The 24,443-nt window shown below is 33.6% G+C and overlaps 1 protein-coding gene across 4 annotated transcripts in view; it reads right to left on the bottom strand.

The window, feature by feature from the left end:
* Window positions 1–22,754, bottom strand: part of LOC149808354 (serine--tRNA ligase, mitochondrial-like) — a 63,049-nt gene extending 40,295 nt beyond the window's left edge. The window contains exons 1-6 of one of the 4 annotated variants that reach the window (XM_089976035.1): window positions 22,709–22,754; window positions 17,148–17,479; window positions 10,105–10,140; window positions 3,610–3,687; window positions 1,797–1,851; window positions 115–178 (exon numbers count right to left, since the gene is read on the bottom strand). In XM_089976035.1, coding sequence (XP_089832161.1) covers window positions 115–178; window positions 1,797–1,851; window positions 3,610–3,687; window positions 10,105–10,140; window positions 17,148–17,465 — 551 coding nt within the window. In that variant the 5' untranslated portion in view covers window positions 17,466–17,479; window positions 22,709–22,754. Of the gene's footprint in view, window positions 1–114; window positions 179–1,796; window positions 1,852–3,609; window positions 3,688–10,104; window positions 10,141–17,147; window positions 17,480–22,162; window positions 22,313–22,448; window positions 22,673–22,708 lie in introns of those variants that run through there. The other 3 variants (XM_089976040.1, XM_089976029.1, XM_089976021.1) reach the window with 3 other exon arrangements.
* Between the last annotated feature and the right edge of the window lie 1,689 nt (window positions 22,755–24,443).

Below are 24,443 nucleotides of genomic sequence, written 5' to 3'. Positions count from 1 at the left end.
AACTGTGTTCTGATTCGTTTTACACCACTGTTATCTGAATATATGATCATCTATTGAAAAGTAATACTGTATAGCTAAGACACCAATTTTACCTTTTAGAACATTTTTACTTACTCTGTCCTAAGTTGTCCTAATTTTTCTCCTATCTCCACTACTGTCAGTGGCTCAAAATCAAACTCTAGAGATAAAGAAAAATAAACGTTTTTGTTAATGAGAATAAAAATTAATTTGAATCAGACAAATGACACATAAAATCCCTGTCACTTTCTTAAATAAAAAAAATCCATAATTTGAAGTCCAAGAATGTATTTGTGTGTGTGTGTGTGTGTGTGTGTGTGCATGTATGCATACATTAGCTATGCACAAGCAAGGAGGGGATAACTCTAATATGCTTTTGAAAATTAACGTTAGGCCTCTTTTTGCACCAAACCTTGTGTTAAAGTAATAATGTCTTGCATGGAATTATTTATTTTTATGTAAGGTAAAAAAACCAAATCTAGCGTATACAGCATTATTTTAATTTTAGCGCGTATTTTAATGCGAGCAAGGGCACTACAAAGTATTTAGATTGCATTTATCCTCTTCTTCAGCCAAATATGCTCTCTATACATACATTTCTAGAAAGAGCAACAATTTTACTATATTTTAAGATTTTTTCAACATTTTTAGCTGATGCACTTTGTGTGAAAATTGAGTTTTTAATTAAGTGGGTCACACATGTAATCCAATCCAGAATATGCACTGCCAGCATAATGGAAGTAGTAACAGTATTTAGTGATGTCATTCTCAAGGCGCGAAATTGTTACAATGCAAATTTATATCAACTTTTGACTAAAATCGGCACACCATATGGCAGATTCACAACTTTTTAAACACTAGATATGCAATTTTAATAGGACTGATCATCAGCTTACGAAATGGACTGCTACTTTGGCAATTTTCAGCACCAACCTACATTGTTATAAATACGACTTAACCCATCACAATCTTGCCAAAGTGTCATTAAGTATAGTCTCAGTTTTTAATTTGTTACTCAGTGTTTAGGAAGATATATCAGTGAAATTGAAACAATGCATAGTAACATGCATTTTGCATTTTTGATTCACCTGGACTGTGCTAATATTTTGGAGTAAATCAAAGCGATGTGAATCCTAATGTACAATCAGTAGCCATTTTCTTCAATTACTGTACGTAGAAAAAATGTGAATACATGTTTTACATGTCTTTTTTTATTTCCTCATACAAGTTCATAAATACCTTAACATTTATTTAGTTTAGGGTATTATAAAAAATGTTTCCATTTTTTACATTTTTGCAAATTTCCGACTGTTAATGAAAAAACTTGATCGCCAAAGGTCTGCAATTTTGATGGCCAGTTATTTTTAGATTACAATCTTTTAACAGCTCCAGGCGTAATATCTTAAGGTTTATGAGGAGAAAAAGATAAATATGTAATAATGAGACCATGATAAATCCAAAGAAGTTAATGTTACAGCTTGAAAACACATTTTTCAAAATACTTTGTGCATAGCTACATACATGGGGTTTAACTGCACATCTGCATAATAATGACGATATAGTAGTTTCGAAAAGTTATGCTGTAAAAATGTAATAGAAAAAAATATGAAATTTGATATTAGTACTCTAAATACAAGCAAATAAAAAGATGAAAATACATGTATATCAAATGTTATTAGGCTAGTAATCATGGCAGAGTAGCTATTAAAGTATTGTGAGTAAATATTATATGTATGCATTATTTGATCAAACAAAACATGCATTAAAGACTATCTTACTTCTTTGAGTGCCAACAGTCTCTACAAGTCTTGCATTTGATTCATCTCCAATGGGCTACAAAACAATACAAATGCATTTATAGGACAAGTTCAACCAACATACAGCTATTAGCTATTTGCATGTCACACAAGGAAATGTTTCCTTGTAATCTGTACTACAGTCCCATCATACTCTAGACAACTTAAGCTACAACTTTTACTCCTGCAGTACAACTTAAATTACAAATGAAATCACTTACTTATGAGAAATTCAACTCATACAAGGGTCATAACTCCAAATAAGTTTGTGCATAATGTGTGATGACCTAAGTAGGCTATTTATAAATGAATTTATCTGCACAATCTCAGTTTCAGTTCAAAATGATATCAGTTCCTTACTGTGATTATGCTGCTGGACTAAACATGTATAGCTATTCAAGGAGATGAATGAGAAAGAGAGTCATGCATAAGATAATGTACCTAATTATAAAACCAGTCAAAAAAATCACAACACCACCATTATAATGCTGTCCATGGAGCCATACAGTATACCACCTTATGGTGAGGTTACCTTATAATGGACATCAAGAGAGATATAATTTTATGACCTATGAATGAAATGGGATCCATGACAACCCTCGCTTTGTCCTGAAGCTCCAGCTCCAATAATGCCCCCCCTCCAATTCTTTAGTAAAGGTTAGATTCTTAAATTAGTAAGCTGAAAAACGCTCAATTCTCTATAACCTTTACCACCAATAAATAAAAATGCAATGTTTATCAAAATTTAAAAACAATTCCATGTTATTCAATAACTGGAATGTTGCACTTTAATCCAAATGATTTGGATCTTGAACTTTCCTGCTATCTATACTTGATTGTTATTAAATGTGTACTAAATGATTCGACTTTTGAACATACCTGCTATCTGTAGCTGACTGCTATTAAATGTCTAAACTGCTGACAACATGCAGGCCATGCTACACTCATCTGGCAATTGTTTCATTTGCTAACTGTCTTTTAACTCTTATTATGACAAGATTCAGTTTTAAGACATGTTTTTGTTGAATATATCTGACACATAAGATAAAACATTTGTTGGGATCTTCATGATACTGTTTCATAATGACTAAGAAATGACTTAAAAACCTAAAACAGTATTTCTGTATCATACAAAATTTCTCCTGAAAGTTTCTATCAACTAAAGTGTTTAGAAAGGTAAATACCATAGTTTATACATACATGTTTGTCAGCAAGTTCAACCTGATGTATAATGTTGAGTATTGTGAAGTACAACCTATTGTTGACTTTGGCTTTTTCCTACTGATGCCATATTCTCAGTGAGACTCATCCATACATTAAGAAAAGAGATAACAAACAAAATTGTTTCTAAAAGTCATTTTAAGCAGAAGTGTGAATTTATAATTTTGAGTAGTTTCTGCGTTACTAATACTCAGATGCATGTTCATTTACTTGGTTCCCGATCTATGTAAACATTTACAGGCTGTATATTACATTAAGCGGTTTAACTGGGTATAACTGAGTCTTCAACATTGTAAACATCTGTTATGACGATCGGATTTTACAACCAATTTTTTTCTAAAAATATCAGATTTGAATGAAATATATGAGTTTAGTTTGGTGTTGGTGTTTTTACTGCAACTTTTGGCTTCAAGTTTGGAACATTAACCACTAAGCTGCCAGGGCACCTGCCTCCTTTAGTTAACTCTTATGATATGCATGAGGACACAATGAGACCCTTGTACATCCCCAAACCTGTAGAAGGGACGAGGGTACAAAGAAAGTCATATGAAATGCAGTATGAAAAAACAAATACCGCAAGTGGGTGACTCCTGTTTGGAATGTTCAAGGCTGCATTTATAAACTTTCTATGAAGGTCTCGTCTTTTGATTGGCTGAAATAAAAGAGGGATAACATTCATACCTTTCAACAAATTATATAATCCATGCTTGCTTTTGTTGTTCTGTCAATATTTCTACACAATCAATAAATAAAATATATTTTTAAGTGGCATTATCAATTATTTTCAACAGCACAGTGCAGAAATACTAAGTATCCACACATTTGTGAAAATCAATATCCATGCCTTCCCAGTGTTTGCATAAAAGCAGATTTCTGGCATATTTATTTTTTAAGTATTCAATAAGCACAGCTTTTTTTTAGAAATGCTAAGCACTGGCAAACAGTCATGCACACTTTAATACTCTGAGTCCAGAAACTGATTTAAGAAACCAATGACTTGCCAAAAGATAATGTCATGATATAGGTAACAATTATTTCTGGTCTGCATGTACAGTGCATACTGTAACAAGTTTCATGAGATGGCAGAAAACTGTAGTGTACAGTAACATTTTCCATATCATGTACAGTGCATACTGTAACAATTTTCATGAGTTGGCACAAAACTTCTGTACAGTAACATTTTCCATATCATGTACAGTGCATGATGTAACAATTTTCATGAGTTGGCAGAAAACTGTTGTTTACATTAGCATTTTCCATTATCATGACACAGTCATCTCACCATTAAGGAAACAAGTCTGAAGACAAAGAAATATTTCACTGAACCAGACTGAAATATAAAGAATGTAGTACTAAAGAATACACAATTCCACTTATATTAAGAGATTTAATTCCACGTACACATTTTCTGATAAACACCTGATGGTTCATGTGATCAGTAATCTATAGGTTTTATTTAAAGCAAGTTAGACCAATGTCTGATCTCATGGGACACCTAAATGTTCAAAAGGGACCCAACTTTTTGAGAATACTTGCAATACTAGGACCGAATTTCACAAGTGGTTGTTCTCAACAATGACTGCTACTGTTGTCCTGAACGCAGTGTTACATCAACCTAATCATAAAATTCTAACTGCATGATTTCATCAAAACCAACCATTCTGGTGGTCTAAGTGGTTAGAGTGTCTGCCTTGGATTTAGGAGATGGCAGGTTCGAAGTCCAGCTGAGTCATACCAAAGACTTATAAAATGGTACACACAGCTGCCTCGCTTGGCACTCAGCATTAAGAGGTTAGTATTAGGTCTGGTCGGCCTGGTGTCAGGATAATGTGACTGAGTGGGACATCATGCTACATGTCTGCGACATGATGCCCCAGTGCTAAACATCACTATGAACTGACGCACTGCAGATATCATAGTGATACGACTGAAAAATTGTTAAAGCCATGTTAAAATTCCAAATCTCACAAACATGTACACTCATCAAAAACAAATAAAAATAAAAAAATTTACACACAGTTTAACAATTTTGAAACTATATTTATGTATATAATCAAGTTATTACAAGTCACATAATAATCAGTTTTCTATGAACTGACAGAAAATTACAATGAACTCTACAGATTTATATAAAAAGAGTTCAGCAAAAGCACTCAACCACTTGTTCTGACCATGTAAAAATTAGCTGGGCCGAGTAAAATGTTACTATGTACTCATCCATGGGCCAAGTACATACAGAATCTGAATGCACCTTCTACCCTTACCAAGCACCAAAGTTCAACATCACTTAACATCTGGTGTGTCAGCTATAAATAGCTTATGCCAAATCTGCTTACTTGTTGTCAGTCTTGAACATGTTGCAAAGAAAATGACTTCATTTTTTTAAACACATGTACATGATGTAAGCTTGATACTAAAATGGGTAAATATTATGAACACATTATTTTGCAATCTCACACCTAGCCTTCAATTTCTTACTGGTAGTTGCACATACAGTGACAGTTTCCACTTTTAGGTATCAATTTGATGTGGAGAAAGAATCCATTTCAGTGAGCCGTTTCACATCTTTAAGAGTCAGATATCTTAAAAGTTATGAGACAGAGAATGTCTAAGTTTGTGTGGTTTTTCATTTGGCCAGGCTGTGTTACAGTGCCACAGGTCACTGGTATTTTCAAGACTGAAGTTTTATTGATGCATTGTTGTCCCAAAGGAAAGATGCCAACATGTATTTCATGTAATTACTTTTAACAAGACAAACGTTGTCAACATAAAAAATGGGTATTTACAAGCTTTCACAAAATGCATGCTGTTGTAAACTATATATAAAACAGATGATCTTGAGACAACAGACTACTGGCTGAAATCTAGTTTGGGTACTGACCTAGAAATATTTCAATTCTTTTGGCCAATCATAAATCTTTCTTTTATGGCACTCATGTGTATCTCTATAATAGAGATTTGATCAAAATAGACCATTTAGCACAAAAGTTGGTGTCACCTGAGAAGGTTGGAATCCTTCTTTTAACTACATGTTACTGACATTTGTCTTGTGAAAAGTAATTAGATGCTTATATAAAATATATGCTGGCATCCTTACTTTGGCATGGCAATGTATTAATATAGCTGCACAGTCTTGAAAATACTGGGGCAAACATAACTAGGTCTGGCCAGACGAAAATCATAACATTTTGACATTCTCCATCTCATATCTTAACCCATAACTGATTATATTGTTGTCTGATAACTCATTGAAAAGAATAATTATGACACCTGGAAAGGTTTCATTGTACAGGTTATTACCACTAAAAAATCAGGGGCTTTATGTGTAACTGCAATTTCTTGAGTTACAATCCCTGTGTCTTATCATCAATCCAATTAAAATCAGATCTCCGCTGTTATACATGAAGATCTGACAGTGACCGCTTAGGCGTCATATTCTGGTAACCTATATTATTACCATAATTGCTAATTTTATCAACCAATCAGATGAAGTCTTATATCTTCACATTTGGAGACAGAGCATTGTGGATGAAAAGCATGAATGTGTACCGTTGCCTATTGGACCCATCATTTTCATGTCCTGGCCCCTTTTTACTCCAAATCCCCAACTTATCCCACTTTTGCAAAGATTCTCCTGTCTGTGTGCAGTTCAGACTGGTTTGTTTTAGATCTGAGGCCAAAAAGTCTAAAAGTCTAAAATCCAGGCATAAAATCAGATTCTGACCCTGAGCAAATTTTGGGTGTAAAAAAACTGGGTCTCAAAATATTCGTTTTTCCCTCTGTATTTTGTAATGTGGCTAGCAAGTCCAGTTTTGTTGGTACCATTGTAGAGCTACATCTGTCTACTTTTTTGTAACACCACCCACTTTAGTGTATCCTAAATGACCTTGACACCACAGAGCTGGGAAGTAGGGTACTAGCTCCTGACGCTTAAACGGGGCATCAGGGATAGCGGAGATCTGATTTTAATCAGATTGGTCTTATTATATGCTTATCAGTGAAACATAACATTTTCATCAATATTGGAAATCTGTGCCATTCCCGGTCTTCTCAAAATAAATATGCATACCAAATTTGTTTGAAATCAAATAATCCTTGGTAAAGTTTTGCTTTGGACACCAAAGTTGAGAATGATGGGTCATTAAGGCCATACCAGTAACTTTGTCAATGATGAAGTGGAATGCAAGAAATAAAACTTATTCAAGGTTTCAACACTATATAGGCGCATGCCATATTGGTTGAAATAAAACAATTCTAAGTCAAGTTATAAGTTATACTGTGGAAACCAAAATGAGGAGGTTGAGCAATCAAGGCCATAATGCCAATAAATAATTGTGTGGAATGTTGAAAATCAAACTCATTCAAGGTCTCATCAGTAAAAAGCTGTGTGATAAATTTGACTGAAATCCAAAACACTTTGCTAAAATTATGCTACCAAGGCCAAAGTCAAAAGATCAACAATCAGGGGCCATAACTCCTGTAAATAAAAACATGGAATGTTGGAAATCTAACTTGCTTGAGGTCTCATCAATATCAAGATGCATGTCCAATTTATTTTAAATCAAGCAGTCCTTGGTAAAGTTAAACAGGAGACATCAAACTTAGGTGGACAATCAGTGATGTCATGGAATAATTAAAAAATGAACTCAATATAAATCTGCAAATCATCATGAGCATTAAAGAATAAAATATACCAACGAACTCCATATATGCAGCTTAGGCTTCCATACTGTAGCATGTATCACTTATGTCCGATAACACGTGACACATTGTTTATTGATATGAACATTGAGAAACAAATCGTGTTTGGTTGTGCTGAAATGTTTGAATATGTTATCCAGCTGAAAACTAGATCCAACAAAATCACAAACAAGAGGGAAATAATCAAGGTGGTGCTATAAAGTTTCATATTTTGCATAGGGTTAGAAATTTAAAGAAAAAGGATTTCCCTGGCCTTCCTCACTGGTTATACTGGCTATTTCAAAAGACCTTGTATATCTTAGGTACAGATCAAAGAACTTTTAATTCCCTTTATTTTGGTGTATAATTGATGGGTGTAATATGGGCTATAGAATATACAGCTTGGCCTTACTCCAGATGTGCACCTTTCAAAATAGTGCTAGCTTCACTTGGTCATTTTCACTTCCTGAACTTCAGAGGTAAATTGTACAAAAAAGAGCCAATAACTTTTTACATTTTATATATTTGGTAATTCATTCATTGCACTTTCAGAAGCTGGTATTGTCTAGTCTGGCAAAATTCATTTTCTATATTTTAATAGCTGCTAAGGATAGTGCACTTCAGACAAATTCAGGCTGATTTTTGGAACACAAGGGAACAGTCAGTTTAGTTAGCAGTGTGTTTAGATCATTTACAATTTCCAAAAGTACAATATCCAAAGAAATGTTAGCCACATTACATTAATGCAGAATAGAGGTATGCCAACACTCTTTCCATGTGCATGTTTTAAATGCAAACAACTCCACCATACATACGTCATTCTCTCAAAATTACATAATAACTGGTGAGCGCCCCCCATCTGATAAGACAACTGTCATTCACACATGATACAGTGTTACGTGCAAAATAACCAAGACTGAATTATATCCAGGTCAACTATATGACAGTATCTCGCAAATAAAAACAATTATTTGAAATCACATTCACTTGAGCACAAGTGACAATCTTTTCACTAGCATGGGTTACAAAAGTATCATTAATGCAAGTTATTGCTGTGCATACTATTTACCCGCAGACATCAATGCCCATTTGTATTTACACAAAGAAGCCCGGGTGGTCAATAAACACAACTATCAGTGAGCAATAAACTCATACTTTGAACTTACCGACAGGACATCAAAGACAAAGGTTATTTTTATTACAAAGCAAGCTGACCTTGGAAGCCAACTTTGCATTCTTTTAAGTGTGCCCAATTTTTTAATTTTTTTTTTATATTTCTGAATATACAAAGATGACCAAAGCTAACTTTTCACTGGTGTTTTATGGGAAATTTGAAAATAAATTGAAACAAATGAATAATTTTTAAAGTGACAAAATATAGTGCTTCATGCACACACATCAATAACCCAGTGTCACCCAGAAGATTTAGAGAAAATAAAATTATTTGATGAATTTGTGAAGGACAGAACAGAAGCAGATGCTTTCGCCAATATGATTAACATGGATGAAATTCTAGTGTACTTTGACCTCATTCCCAGGCAGACTGGCAATAAGATGGGGTCAAAAGTGTGAGAATTAGCACAACTGGTGCAGATTAGAAAAAATCTGACTTTAGTCCTTACAGTTTCTGCTTCAGGTGATGTGTTGCCTCTAACGATAATTTTTTTCACAGTATAAGAAATTTTTTAAAAATTCATGCATTGAAAGAATGGATCACACACGTACAGGAGAAGGACTGTGTTGATGAGATAATGCTGCTGTGGATTATAGAGTTTTATCTCAAGTACACAGATTTAAATTTTTTTAAATAACATTTCAGCTGGAGTGCATATTCTGACATGTAATTTTCGAATGATTTAAAAGGTGTCCCACAACTTACGAATTGAAAAAACGGTGTCCCAGAAGATACGGTGCAAAAAAAATACTTTAAAATTAATTCATTGTGTCCCAACAAATATGGTGTCCCAACATATATTGTAAATATGGCATTATTATTATTATTATTATTATTATTATTATTATATTCTGTTCCAGAGGAAATAAACTATGATATATATTTATGTCTGTGATCAACAGAATATTTATTTTTTCTGTGGCTCATGTTTAACACTTATCTTTTACTTTAAATACCTATTATAGAATCTGTCTTTACCTTTCATATTTTATATTATTATCCATCACGTTCACTCTTTTTGCAAGAGTTTATCTTTGCAAAGTTTTTGTTCAATTCTTCATTTTACATTTTTATAACTTTATCTTTAGTGGTACGATAAAGCCACTATTGTAATGAGACGCCATTAAATACTACAACATAGATACATAATATTATGCAACTGCTATTGTGTTAAATATAAAACAAATTCATAATAAGCAAGCCAGAAAAACTTACATCTGTTTCCTTCTGATAGCACTCGTATAATGTTCTCTGAAAAGAAAATTGTCAAACTTCACCAACAGAAATTAATGTTATAAGATACAAGAGTTATAAAAGATTCTCTGTCTTGCTCTTGAAATGCATTATGAAGTAACATTCTGACATTTCAGGTGAAACAGGAAATCCTAACATGACAAGAAACAAACTTTTGGCACATATTTGTATTATACTAAAGTGTCAGTCCAATTCAATCACCAATCTGAAGCTATTTATTAACAAGGAACCTTAACAATGTTACGATGCAGTCACTGTCATGTCAGAAAAGCAATATCAATATCACACCATTCTCATAGTAGACAATATGCATGAAAAAGTGCTTCTGCAGCAAACCTGCCATGCCACACAAAAAAATTTCATTTTCAAGTCCCAAAATCCCAACATGATCATGTTTATAAAAAACACTATTTCCAACAAATCTATAAAAAAAAATCAAAGATAGAGGCTTTTTTTTTCACACCACAATATATGCCTGTAACCTATAGTTTGTATATATAGTAAATAGTCATTATTCACAAAGATTCACACTTAATACTCATATAATGTTATCATTCTTGGGCAGAGTACAATTGTCAGTCAAACAACAACCAACATTCCACATATTACTTAATTTATTGGCAATAGTGAATATGATCTGTGTTGCAAGTCCTTGGTGTGTTACTGTGGAAAAGCTCATTAGGCTAATATGAATTCGTAATGTACACAAAGTTGAACAACCCATTCATTGAGAGTTACATAAATCAGATGCATGTTGAAGAAACAATAGCTTTTACACTTGTTATGTATATTTAATTTAATTGTTTATTAGTTATAATCTTTTTTATTCCATTAGATGTTATTGTAATGAAACATTGTATGTTTGACATAACCTTGTCCAGAACTGAGTTCATTTCTGCTTGACCTAATTGATTTTTTTTATTTCATTTATGTAAACAACTAATAATAGCTTCATTATTCTCTATGTGTATAAGCTTATTATTCAGGTAAACTTGAAGAACTAAATATGTTGCTCATGATCAAGGTTTTGGAGATTCCTAAATGACTCTTGTAGGCTATTGCATTGTAAATAAACAAGGCTCATTAGATCATTCTAGAAGGTTACTTTCCATTAGGTAATGGTCGTTTTTAGAAACGGTTAATTGTGACCTGAGGTCAAGCTGAGAACTGTATTATCTTGTGACTGTGAGGATTTTACCAGTCATACTTAACATCTAGCACTTTAAGTTTGCATTATGTTGTGACCAGTTTGGGCTGAATTTTATTTTCTTCAAATTACTGAAATCAAGTGATTATTTTCTCTGGAAATACAAAAGTGCTCTGATAAAATTCTTGAATAAATACATTCACTGGAATTTATACTGAATTCAAACCTGGAATAATATTTCTGTGATTCAACAAGAGACTGTTGACACATCAGCATTTCGCACACCATAACAGACACATCACTGCCTTTAATTTTGGATCTCTTTGGGACTTGAACTAAGTTTTATTCAGGACTTTTTATTACTTGGACTGGTGTCTTTAATTCTTAGATTAATTTTGGATTTAATTTGCAATACCGTAAGTTCTTTTTTCCCATTTTTCAATTTGTATTTGAGGAAATAAATTATTTGTTAAATTTTATAAAGCTTGTTGTCTTCACTCTTTTCTGTTACTTATGTTAAGAGCATAGATCACTGCTTAAAGTTAGACTGCTTAAGTCATCTTTGTTAAAGAATATTGGTTAATTCATGATCAGTGGAAAGGTTGTTTTAATGCTGGATTTTATATCATACATGTAATAATGAAATAGCAAAGTACAATTATTTAAAATTGGACTAGTAAAGTTAGGAGTAAAGAATGTCTGAACAAAATTTATCAAACACAAGTAATGCCATGATCTGACATGAAAAGTAGTGTGGCCAATGCATATCTGACATTCCCTTACAGCAAACTGAGCAATGTTGATGAGTAAAAATAAATTTCAAATCATCTGAAAAATCTGACATAATCTTTGGGGATGTTTGAACAACAATACTATTCAGTCTCTAATGAGTGCAAAGATGAACACAAATGAAACCTGCATCACCTTCAAACTCTCTACTGAACTAAAGGAAGCAGCAAAGTCTGCATTGTACAAGTTAATACTGTATATACACTACACTATCCAACACTGATCATTAGGTAGGTTGGTTGGCTTTAAATGGTACTTTCAACACATATTTGCAAAGGAAAGGACAGCTATAGCAACAATTAAGAGTAATTCATGACTAAATTATAAATGATGGATGCTATGTGAATTCTGATTTTGTTTGATAATGGATTTTGAAGAAAGAAACCTTGTGTATTTGTATGCCCTCCATGCCAGTTGAAGGGGCATATAGTGTTACCATTGTTTGTCCACCCATGCAAATATCCATCCATCCATCCACCAATCACACTGCGGTTAAGTTTGTGTTTTGCTGATATTATAGTTTTGCTCATTTCAGACAATGTGTTGGGGCATCTGTATTCTAATAACACATTTGTAGTTTTGATTAATGTGTGTGTGTGTGTGTGTGTTGTAATAATTTATGAAAACACACAGCCTAAACTAGTTTTGGATATAAAATTTTCACAAAGAAAGCATGTATTTTCATTATCAAATTTAAACATGGAGTAAATTATTCTTCAGAAATTCTAAACCAATGACTATCATTATTGTTAGGCAGGATGGTGTCAGAAGACAGTGAATTTGATTTCTGCATACCTGAAATACCACTGTGCTGCACCTAAGATGCTAAGGGCTGGGTATACTTGTATTCCCATGTCATCCAGATGTAGAGGACACACTAAATTTCAGAGGGACAAGGAGATAGCAAAAACAAATAAAAATCTCTGATGTACTAGTAGTGTTAAACATAATCTCATTTATTTTGCTGTACCATCCTAAAATCATTGTGTACTTTACTCTGCTGTGACATCTTAACATCACTCTATAGTTTACTCTGTTGTGCCATACTTGTATCTTTGATTGATAAATGGCTGAAAGCATTAGATCAAGGAGAAATGGCAGGCACTATTATGGTTGATTTTCGTAAAGCTTTTGATCTTGTAGACCATGAGATTTAGCTTGAAAAAATAAAAATCTGTTATTGTAGTTAAAACTCCCTAAACTGGTTTACTTCTTACTTAACCGATAGAGTGCAAAAAGTATCTTTAAATGGTCAACTTTCTCAAAGTAAAAATATTAATTGTGGAGTTTCACAAGGCTCTATCCTTGAACCTCTGTTGTTCATTCTATTTATTAACAACTTAGCTCTTAAGACTGAAACTTCAATTTCTTCCACTGACCTCTATGCAGATGATACTACATTGTCTGAGATGGGTAAAACCAAAATGGTACTTGAAAATAACTTACAAGATGCTCTCAACATAATTCAAGTTATCATAAATACAGAAAAAACAAAAGCCCTACAAGTTACAATGCAGCAAAAACGAGCAAGTCTAGATCTCCAGGTTCTATTTGACAATGTGAGCCTTAATATGACCTCTCATGATAAAATTGTAGATAACAATCTTACTTGGTCTATTCTATTCTATTATTGCTATCTTCATATAATGTGCATTGTTATACTCTCCTTAAGAGGGACTCAAGGGAGAATAGTACTTGACTAATGAGTCACCCTCTATAAATAATTTAAAAGCATTATTATTATTATTATTATCAAACATGATTTTAAAAAGGTTAATTCTTATCTTTGGCTTGTGAGGAAAATCAAAATGTACATTCCTGTTCAGTATAGGGTCATCTTTTATAAAAGTTATATTCAGCCATATCTGGACTATTGTAATTTGCGGTAATACCTCTAATTCAAACATAACAACACTTTTATGACTCCAAAAGAGGGCTTGCCATTTAATTCTAGATCAGTGTATAGACAATTTCCAGGATGCAATGAATAATATAAAGATTTTAACAATACATGAAAGAATATTTCTTAGAAAGGCCAAATTAATGAATTAAGTATCCAGAAAAGCCATTCCTGTCTATCTAAGCAATATCTTTCACCAAAAAGATGCTGATGGTACTCCAAATTTAAGGTCCATAAGAAGCAAAAATTATATTATACCAAGGCCACAGAAGGAATTGTTTAAAAAAAAGAATTCAATATACTGGTCCACTGGTATGGAACAACATTCCAGTGACATAAGGCAGGCACCTAGTATTTCTTCTTTTCATAATCAATGTCTCAAATGGATGAAATCTTTAAACAATTGAACAGTTCTAGTATAATAAACACCGCATGCTTTTCTGTAATTTTGCATCATTTTCACAGTTGAATATTTCAATGCAGGATGATATTTTATATGTGTTTATGTGTTCACATATGCCTGTGCAAATGTTCCAGGCTTGACACTTTGATTTTTAAAATCACTTAATTATCTAGTGTCAAGCCAGATTCTTCACATCATCTTGTATATACTGTATATATTGTACATAACAGATAGTAGGCATCAAGGTAGATTAGATCTGTAACTAACAGAGTTAACTTCTCTAAGTAAAGTCTTTCTTATTATTATTATTATTATTATTATCCTAAGATCATTGTGTATATTACTCTGTTGTGCCATCCTAACATCAATGTGTATTTTACTCAGTTGTGCCATCCTAACATCATTGTGTATTTTAAGTAGGGAGCCAATGTAGTAGGGAACTAGACTCACTGTTGATACACCACCAAACAAGATTCCATTTTTTAAAAACTAGTGACATTTATTATGTGAGACAATTGTCTACATCAAAACTCAATTTTTATATTGTTTATTTAGTACAATATTGATGTCATGATTTCATCTGAAGTACATGTAATAGGGAAACTTTTCAACAAACTTGAGGATATCTCTAACTGCCAGTTCAGGAATTCTCTGAAATGCATTTGCCCACAATGGTCCGTATCTGTGAAGCCAAGCTCTTTATTTTACGAAGTTTTCATTTTGCTTGGCTGTCTTGCTATCTTTGATCACAGTTATCATTGAGTTGGTTATTCTTAGGTAGTTTAATTATGTTACATACACAGTAACATTTATAAGTGTTTGACTGATCAACTGAAGTGAGTTCACCTGACAGAGAACCGTGGCTGCTAGATTTCAAGTATGCAAGATTTACATGACTTTTAACCTGTTCTTTTATTCCACCTGCTTTATTTGATTCAAAAGACATAATTAACATGCATCAATACAACAAATACTTCTGCAAGTCAGTTATCAAAACACGGTAAGCACTTTTAATTAGGTTCTCAGATAAACACTCGTAGATAGAGTTGTTACAGTAAATTTATACATTTTAAGTTTAAATACACATTGCATTTATGATGATTACACTTTATGGGAACTAAAAAATCTAATTAAAACACAAATTTCACCTAATAAAAATTATTTAATTGTCATTTCAATATTAATGTACTGCCTAGACTAGGCGTAAGTGATATTGTCATTATCAAAATTTCATTGAATATCTTTAATTATGGTGTACTAAGAATGTTGTTTGGAAAGGAAATGTAACAAATTATTTAACTTCTTATTAAAAGTTGATAATTTCATAATGTTGATTAAAATTTCCAGGTCCTATCCACCATTTTCGACCATAAAACGAGCGATATATCAGCATTTCGTTTACCAATTTTTATCACTATTTTCTTCAAGTTCAACAAACAGGGATCAATATTTTGGTATTATCTGGTTTAAAAAAAATGGGATCCATGCCTGATCCTGTGTTATAAGTGGGTTTGCAAGTTATCAGGGTGTGAGTTATCCAGGGAATGGTGTATACAGTGGGTCAGACAGTAAAACAAACCCATTGACCAGTTAAAAGTGATAGACTGACAGATGAAAATCAAACAGTTTGATAAGATCAAAAAGTAATCAATCCAGTCATAAAATCTTGCAATATGTGGTTAACTATAAATAAGATCTGTATGGAAGAAGAGATCAAACTGAAATTTTTATTTTGATTTCATCAAGCAGAAATAAAACTGCCACAGCCAAAACTGAAATGGCGACAACAAAACAATTGTAAAACTCAAATTCTACACATTACTTTCATTAGCGAAAGGTTTTACCACAAGGAAACAGTATTCATGGCTCATGCAGCCATTATGAATTTTTCACGGATTTTGTAAGCAGTTTTCAAATATTTCTGAAAGTTTTTATGGAGGATTTTGTCTTAAAAAATGTGAACCTTCTGTTTTGTTTATTCATTATTTTTGGGTAATATGTAAATAACAAAAATTTATATAATTTGTTCAGTTTTAATGATTCTGTATCCCTCATATAAATAGATTTTTCAACAAATTCAATGACTTTCCAAGGATAAAACCATTCTTTTTAAGCCTGTTGAATTCCAAAGATTTTTCAAGTTTGTATGAACCGTGGTATTTTGTTGCCGAATGAAATACTGATGCACTACATCCTTTATTTTTTTTCTTTCATTTCTCTTTTATCCTTTGACAAGCATAACAGCAGTGAAATTTAAAGATTTTGGGGATTAACAAATTTAGGTTCATACATGGTACATTGGTACATAGGTAACACTTATTGTTCTTTACTTATTAGTAAAGCACATGTCCTTTTTAAATAAAGTAAAAATTCAAATATATTTTATAATTTTTTTTCTCACTTTGATATTAAAGTACCCTTCTTATGAAAGGTGTTCTATTTAAGGGAAAGAATGAAGATAGGGATAAAGTGATGAATCCATTTCACAATTTGTGACATGTCATATTTTTAAAAATGACTATCACATCCATTTTACAATTTGTTTAATTACATACCGATAATGACACCAACATTTAGCCATTAAATCACTTGTTTACCAAATGATTTTTGTACTGTCTATATGACAACCAGAAATATGCCAATATATTACCACTGGTTGGTTATTTCATTAGAAAATTGTGCATTCATTCACATTAAATGAAACTGGAGAGATTCTCTATTCTTTACAAATTATGTCTGGGCTATGACCAATTGTTAAATCTTACCACCAGATGAATATCGCCAACACCTTTACGATTGTTGATATTGTTTTGAATTTCTTGCACACTATCAGGGTTACACAAATAGTCCAGGTCCAGCTCTACAGGCTCCAGCTCAAGGGGTGAGGTCCACTCAGATGGACTAATCTCTGCAGACTGATTGTGCTTCCTCCCTGATGTTAGCTGGGAAAACAGTCTACGCCATGTAAGGTGCCTGTTGTGTATGGACCTTACTGGTGGCATTCTTTGGTGGAAGGGACATCCAGATTGACGAATACAGCCTTTCAAGCAGAACAATAATAGACGTGACCAAGACTTGGACATATTACAGCAGGCAGCTGCAAAAGAGTGAGAATAAGATTTAATACATAAATGTACATCTAAGGATGACTGACTTTATTATGTATTTACATAACAACATTATTATTTCAATCTGAATCATGACCAAATTTGATTGACTATTGATTACAATTATGTGAAATAGCAGTGAAATTTTTCAAGTCAAGTATTCATTTAAAAATATGTTTAAGTATGCAATAATGTAGACTGCACTATCAAACAGGAATTAAAAATACCATAGAAACTATGCAGACTAGTGTATCATCTTTTTTTTCTTTCTGAATTTGTATGGATTGTGTAAGAGTCAGGGTTTTGCTGAATGATTGTTATCAATTGTATTATGGTCAATATTTTTTTAATTATTGTTATGGACTGTATACATGTTTAGTGTTTGCTGAATGTTCTTATGGACTGTATAATTGGCAACTGTTTTGCTGAATGATTTTTTAATATATTCTATAAACGGCCAGTGTATTAATGAATGATTCTTATGGACTGTTTAAATGGACAGTGTTTTGCTGCGTAATTCTTATGGACTGTATAAATGACTAGTGTTTTTCTGAATTATTCTTATGGATTGTATAAATGGACAGTATTTTGCGGAATGATTTTTTTAATCGATTATATAAATGGCCAGTGTTTTACTGAATGATTCTTATGGACTGTATACATGGCCAGTGTTTAACTGAATGATTCTCATAGACTGTATAAATTGCCAGTGTTTAAATTAATAATTCTCATGGACTGATACATGGCAAGTGTTTAAATGAATGATTCTCATGGACTGTATACATAGCCAGTGTTTAAATGAATGATTCTCATGGACTGTATAAATGGCCATTGTTTAACTGAATGATTCTCATGGACTGTATAAACTGCCAGTGTTTAAATGAATGAATCTCATGGACTGTATACATGGTCAGTGTTTAACTGAATGATTCTCATGGACTGTATAAACTGCCAGTGTTTAACTGAACAATTCTCATAGACTGTATACATGGCCAGTGTTTAACTGAATGATTCTCATAGACTGTATACATGGCCAGTGTTTAACTGAATAATTCTCATAGACTGTATACATGACCAGTGTTTAACTGAATGATTCTCAAAGACAGTATAAATTGCCAGTGTTTAACTGAACAATTCTCATAGACTGTATACATGGCCAGTGTTTAACTGAATGATTCTCATGGACTATATAAACTGCCAGTGTTTAACTGAACAATTCTCATAGACTGTATACATGGCCAGTGTTTAACTGAATGATTCTCATGGACTGATACATGGCAAGTGTTTAAATGAATGATTCTCATAGACTGTACATATGGCCAGTGTTTAACTGAATGATTCTCATGGACTGATACATGGCAAATGTTTAACTGAATGATTCTCATGGACTGTATAAATGGCCAGTGTTTAACTGGATGATTCTCATAGACTGTATACATGGCCAGTGTTTAACTGAATGATTCTCATAGACTGTATACAAGGCCAGTGTTTAACTGAATGATTCTCATAGACTGTATACATGGCCAGTGTTTAACTGAATAATTCTCAAAGACTGTATACATGACCAGTGTTTAACTGAATGATTCTCAAAGACTGTATGCATGGCAAGTGTTTAACTGAAAGATTCTCATAGACTTTATACATGGCCAGTGTTTAACTGAATGATTCTTATGGACTGTATACATGGCCAGTGTTTAACTGGATGATTCTCACAGACTGTATAAATTGCCAGTGTTTAACTGAATAATTCTCATAGACTGTATACATGGCCAGTGTTTAACTGAATTATTCTCATAGACTGTATAAACTGCCAGTGTTTAAATGAATGATTCTCATGGACTGTATAAATGACCAGTGTTTAACTGAATGATTCTCCTCATGGACTGACTGTATACATGGCAAGTGTTTAACTGAATGATTCTCATAGACTGTATAAATGGCCAGCACTTTGATGCATGATTCTCATGGACTGTATACATGGCCAGTGTTTAAATGAATGATTCTTATGGACTGCATACATGGCCAGTGTTTAACTGAATGATTCTCATGGACTGTATAAATGGCCAGTGTTTAACTGAATGATTCTCATGGACTGTATAAATGGCCAGTGTTTAACTGAATGATTCTCATGGACTGTATAAATGACCAGTGTTTAACTGAATGATTCTCATGGACTGTATAAATGGCCAGTGTTTAACTGAATGATTCTCATGGACTGTATAAATGGCCAGTGTTTAACTGAATGATTCTCATGGACTGTATACATGGCCAGTGTTTAACAGAATGATTCTCATGGACTGTATAAATGGCCAGTGTTTAACTGAATGATTCTTATGGACTGTATACATGGCCAGTGTTTAACTGAATGATTCTCATGGACTGTATAAATGACCAGTGTTTAACTGAATGATTCTCATGGACTGTATAAATGACCAGTGTTTAACTGAATGATTCTCATGGACTGTATAAATGGCCAGTGTTTAACTGAATGATTCTCATGGACTGTATACATGGCCAGTGTTTAACAGAATGATTCTCACAGACTGTATAAATGGCCAGCACTTTGATGCATGATTTTTATGCACTGTATAAATGACCAGTGTTTCCAAAACAGTCTTCAGTACTATGCCCCAGATTCCATAATAATGTTGAATCACAGTCATCTTGCACCTGCTGTCACACACTAGTAAAGTTATGTCGCACCCTAATATATAGTCAAACTGCACCCATCTGTAATATATCATTATACAAAATGATTGTTACAAAGTCATGTTTCCATAGCATTAGCTTTTATTAAATGTATTAATTCACTAATTAAGTTTTGTTATATAATTAATGAGGCCAAAATATATCACATTTCACACCCCACTAATTACATTATATTTCTGCATTTAGTTCAGTCACTCTAACATTAGTAAATGCACAGTCATGAAACTTTTTAAAAAAATGTTTTAATCAGCATATATCTTGATTATTGAATTAATAATATCCCATAGCTTCTCAATGGCAAGTTGCATTTCATACCAACTGAGCAAGATTTTTCTTTGCACAAGACTTATCTTATGGACTTGCGGCTATCAAGCTTTATAAACCTACAAAATCTGTAAAATGTTTTGCCGCAACCTAACAGGTGTTTTGGTACAAAGCATAAGGTGTTGTGGCTTTGTCGGTTTCATTCCAGTTTGATGAAGGGTTTGTATGTATTACTGAAGTGTGTTGGCTTCGCTATGGTTCAAGTATATGAAAGCGAGCAAACCAAAAGAAAGCATGCTCAAATCAGCATCTGTGTTAATGTGGTGGCATTATCAAATTCATTATATAACAAAGCAGGGTACAAAAAACTGGCAGCTTGTCAACATAAACTATCAGGAAAGAAATGATTTTTTTCAATTTGGACTCACAGGGCTGCTGTCGACATTTACATTACACTTACATTTGACTGATTAGTTTCATGTTTGAATAGTAAAAAAGTAGCTACGATTAGGTATAAAACATTAAATTTTTACTCCACCCCAATCATAGCTTTCCAAAATGGTTAGTAATAATGCATGCTTACACTGTGAAAAAGAAGTTACACAGAGACAACATGCAATCCAATGTGATGGCTGCAATAAGTGGCAATACGGAACTTGTGCTACTGGGATCTCATTAGAAGACTACAGATTGGCTGTAAGGGGACAACCCAGTTTACACTGGACCTGCCATAATTGTAATTCTGTAGATGTGAATGCATCTGAAATTGGTAGCAGACTGAACACTGAGAACAATCATGATATGGAGTCTGACATGAGGCTATATGATAGATCTTCTAATATCACAATTAATACTGATCCACTTTTAGACAGCATTGATCCTGTTGTTGATGTTGAACATGAGCAACCAATGGACCTTGTGGAGGATGAAACCTCATATTTAGATACAAGGCTGTCCATAGTAGCCTACATTTGGATGCTGTTGTTAATGATGCAGTAACTTACAAAATTATAGTTCAATCATCCGAAAGAATGAAAGTTAGTCATTTCAGCTGCAAAGAGGGGAAAACTTCCACTATACATGCTTTCTGGCTGTTTATTTAAGAAGCCCACTTTGTAAATTTTCAGCTGTGGCTCTTGTCTGAAGGGAAACAGATCAAAATATACAAACAAATGCAAGCAAAATTGTTTATTTACTGGGACAATTTTAACAACAGAAACATTACCATTTCCCAGTTGTTGTCTGCATGCAGCAATTTAAATGGGCCAGTTTTGCAACAAACATAAGAATTCTAGTGTGCGCAGTGTGCCGCATATATGCTAAACTATACCGTATACTCTAAACTATGTTGCTCTGCTCGTATAAATGTGTACAAAATAACATTTAAGGTTAAGATATTTAACCAGATTTAGTAGCTAAAGCAAATGAAGACTTTGTCCTATAATTTGGGGAAATTATTTATTTATCGGCTATGCAGGTCATTGTGTTATTGTTTGATATAATAAAAACAGGAAATGTGTGCGTGTGTGATTGGGTTTTTAACGTAGCTTTAACAATTTTTCAGTCATATCGCTATGATGTCTGCAGTGTGACAGTTTAAAGTGATGTCTAGCACTGGGGCATCATGACACAGACATGTAGCATGATGTCCCACCCAGTTACATTATCCTGACACCAGGCTGACCAGTCCTAACACTAACCTCTTAATGCTGAGTGCCAAGTGAGGCAGTTGTTAGTACCATTTTTGTAAGTCTTTGGTATGACTTTAATATTATCACAATTTCGCTGATAAACGGCCATTTATAGGTTTACATCTGAGCGAAATTATGTGACTAACTACCGAATATAGGTAACACAAAAGCAAAACTGTATTAAATTGCATCTAATACATATCAACATAATTTTCTTAATTCTGTTCAAATTATCTGTATATATAAAATATCATCGCTGCACGATCTAGTAGCTATACGTGCAACGGGAATTTACCGGTATACATGCCGTACAACTTCTTGTAATAACTAATACAGTTCAAGGTATATGAGAGAAAAAGGAAACGGTACGGTTACATTGGTCGGAAGGAATGATGAAACATGGAGAACATTATCGTATTTTGGACAACCCTGAGATCTACCAAATACAAGATCAGTTGGACAAAATTATCTTGGGTTAGTAAGATGATTTATTTGCTTGCATATGTTATTAAACAATTGTTTGAAATTGGATTGGGGGGGGGGATCTTGATGCACATTTGATGGCACGTTAGTCTGGTTCCCTGCTTAGTACGCTCCCTGTGCTGCCCTCCTTCGTATAGGACTCACGGTACTAATTCAGTTCCCATAACAATAATAATAATAATAATGAGGACTTTGTATAGCGCCTAATCTTTAGAAGCTCTAAGCGCTTTACAACATTAGACAACACCTATAAGATACAAAACATATAATAATATTATTACAAAAACAAACACCATGGAATTAGAAAAACATTAAAAAATAATTTTAAAAAAAAACATGCTGAGAATATTTCAGGTAGGACAGTTTATCAGGTCTTTAAGTTTGTTGTTGCAGTCGAAATAAGTGAGTTTTGAGAGCCCTCTTGAATGTGATCACTGTGTCTTTGTGTCTAAGTTCAGTGGGCAATTCATTCCACGTTGCTGGGCCCTGGTATGCAAAAGAACGCTGTCCATATGACTTTGTTTTCATAGTGGGAATAATGAGTATACGATTGTCAGAAGAGGAGCGTAATTATCTTACTGGTGTGTACACATGGGCGAGGTCGGATAGGTATGTTGGACTAGAGTCCGACAGTGAAACGTAGCACAGAGAACAAATTTTGTGTTTGATTCTGGATCGAATGGATAGCCAGTGTAGGGTACAGAGCAGCGGGGAGGTGTGCTCTGGTCGTGGTACTCTAAGTATGATCTGAGCAGCTGTGTTTTGAACTTTTTGAAGTTTTTGGAGTAGATATTGAGATGAACCAGACAGAATTGATTTACAATAGTCCAGTCTTGAAAGTACTAATGAACACACAATTGTTTTAGTGGCATCAAGTGAAAGATATTTGCGAATTGAGTTGATGCGTCTCAGCTCAAGATATGCAGCCTTGCATATGTTCATGACATGTTAGTGCAATGTGAGAGTACTGTCCAGAGTAACACCTAGGTTTCGTACTGATTGTGTGAATTTAATGTTGGCTTTGCTGATATTTATTGTTTGAGGTAAAGGATGTAAATGAGAAAGTCTTGGTGTTGTGATCATAATGGCCTCAGTTTTATCATCATTCGTCTGCAGCTTGTTACATGTCATCCATGATTTCACATCAGAAATGCACCTCTCTACACCTTGGATGGTAGCATCAACTTCAGTTGAGTGGTTAGATTTGTATATTTGGGTGTCATCAGCGTACAATTGGTGAGACACTGGATGATGATCTATGAAACTTGAGAGCGACTGAGTGTAAAGAATGAAGAGAACAGGTCCAAGAACAGACCCCTGTGCAACACCACAACATAGATCAACTGGGCTGGAGTGTATTTCATTTGCAGATACAATTTGTGTCCTGTTGACCAAGTAGAACTTGAACTACAGTAAGGCTGTATCATGAATGCCAAATACATGCTGGAGACGGTGAAGTAATATTTAATGGTCTATTGTGTCAAATGCTGCAGACAAATCAAGGAGGGTGAGGACTGTAATCTTTCCGCTATCCAACGCAAAGAGAATGTCATTAACTACTTTTATAAGAGTAGTTTCAGTACTGTGGCAAAGGCGATATGCAGATTGTACATTGCTAAAAAGACTGTTTGAATTTAGATGAGATACAAGCTGGGATAGAACAACCTTTTCTAAGATATTTTATATGAATGGGAGATTAGAAATTGGGCAGTAGTTCTTTAAATCGTTATGGTCTAGTGTTGGTTTCTTCAGCAGAGGCTTTACAATGGCAGTTTTGAAAAATGATGGGAATTCCCCGGATGAGAGA

The sequence above is a fragment of the Sinohyriopsis cumingii genome, chromosome 1 (genome assembly GCF_028554795.1).
Source record: "Sinohyriopsis cumingii isolate HCF-2022 chromosome 1, ASM2855479v2, whole genome shotgun sequence".
In the NCBI taxonomy this organism is placed as follows: domain Eukaryota; kingdom Metazoa; phylum Mollusca; class Bivalvia; order Unionida; family Unionidae; genus Sinohyriopsis; species Sinohyriopsis cumingii.
This window is presented reverse-complemented; position numbering and strand designations above follow the sequence as displayed.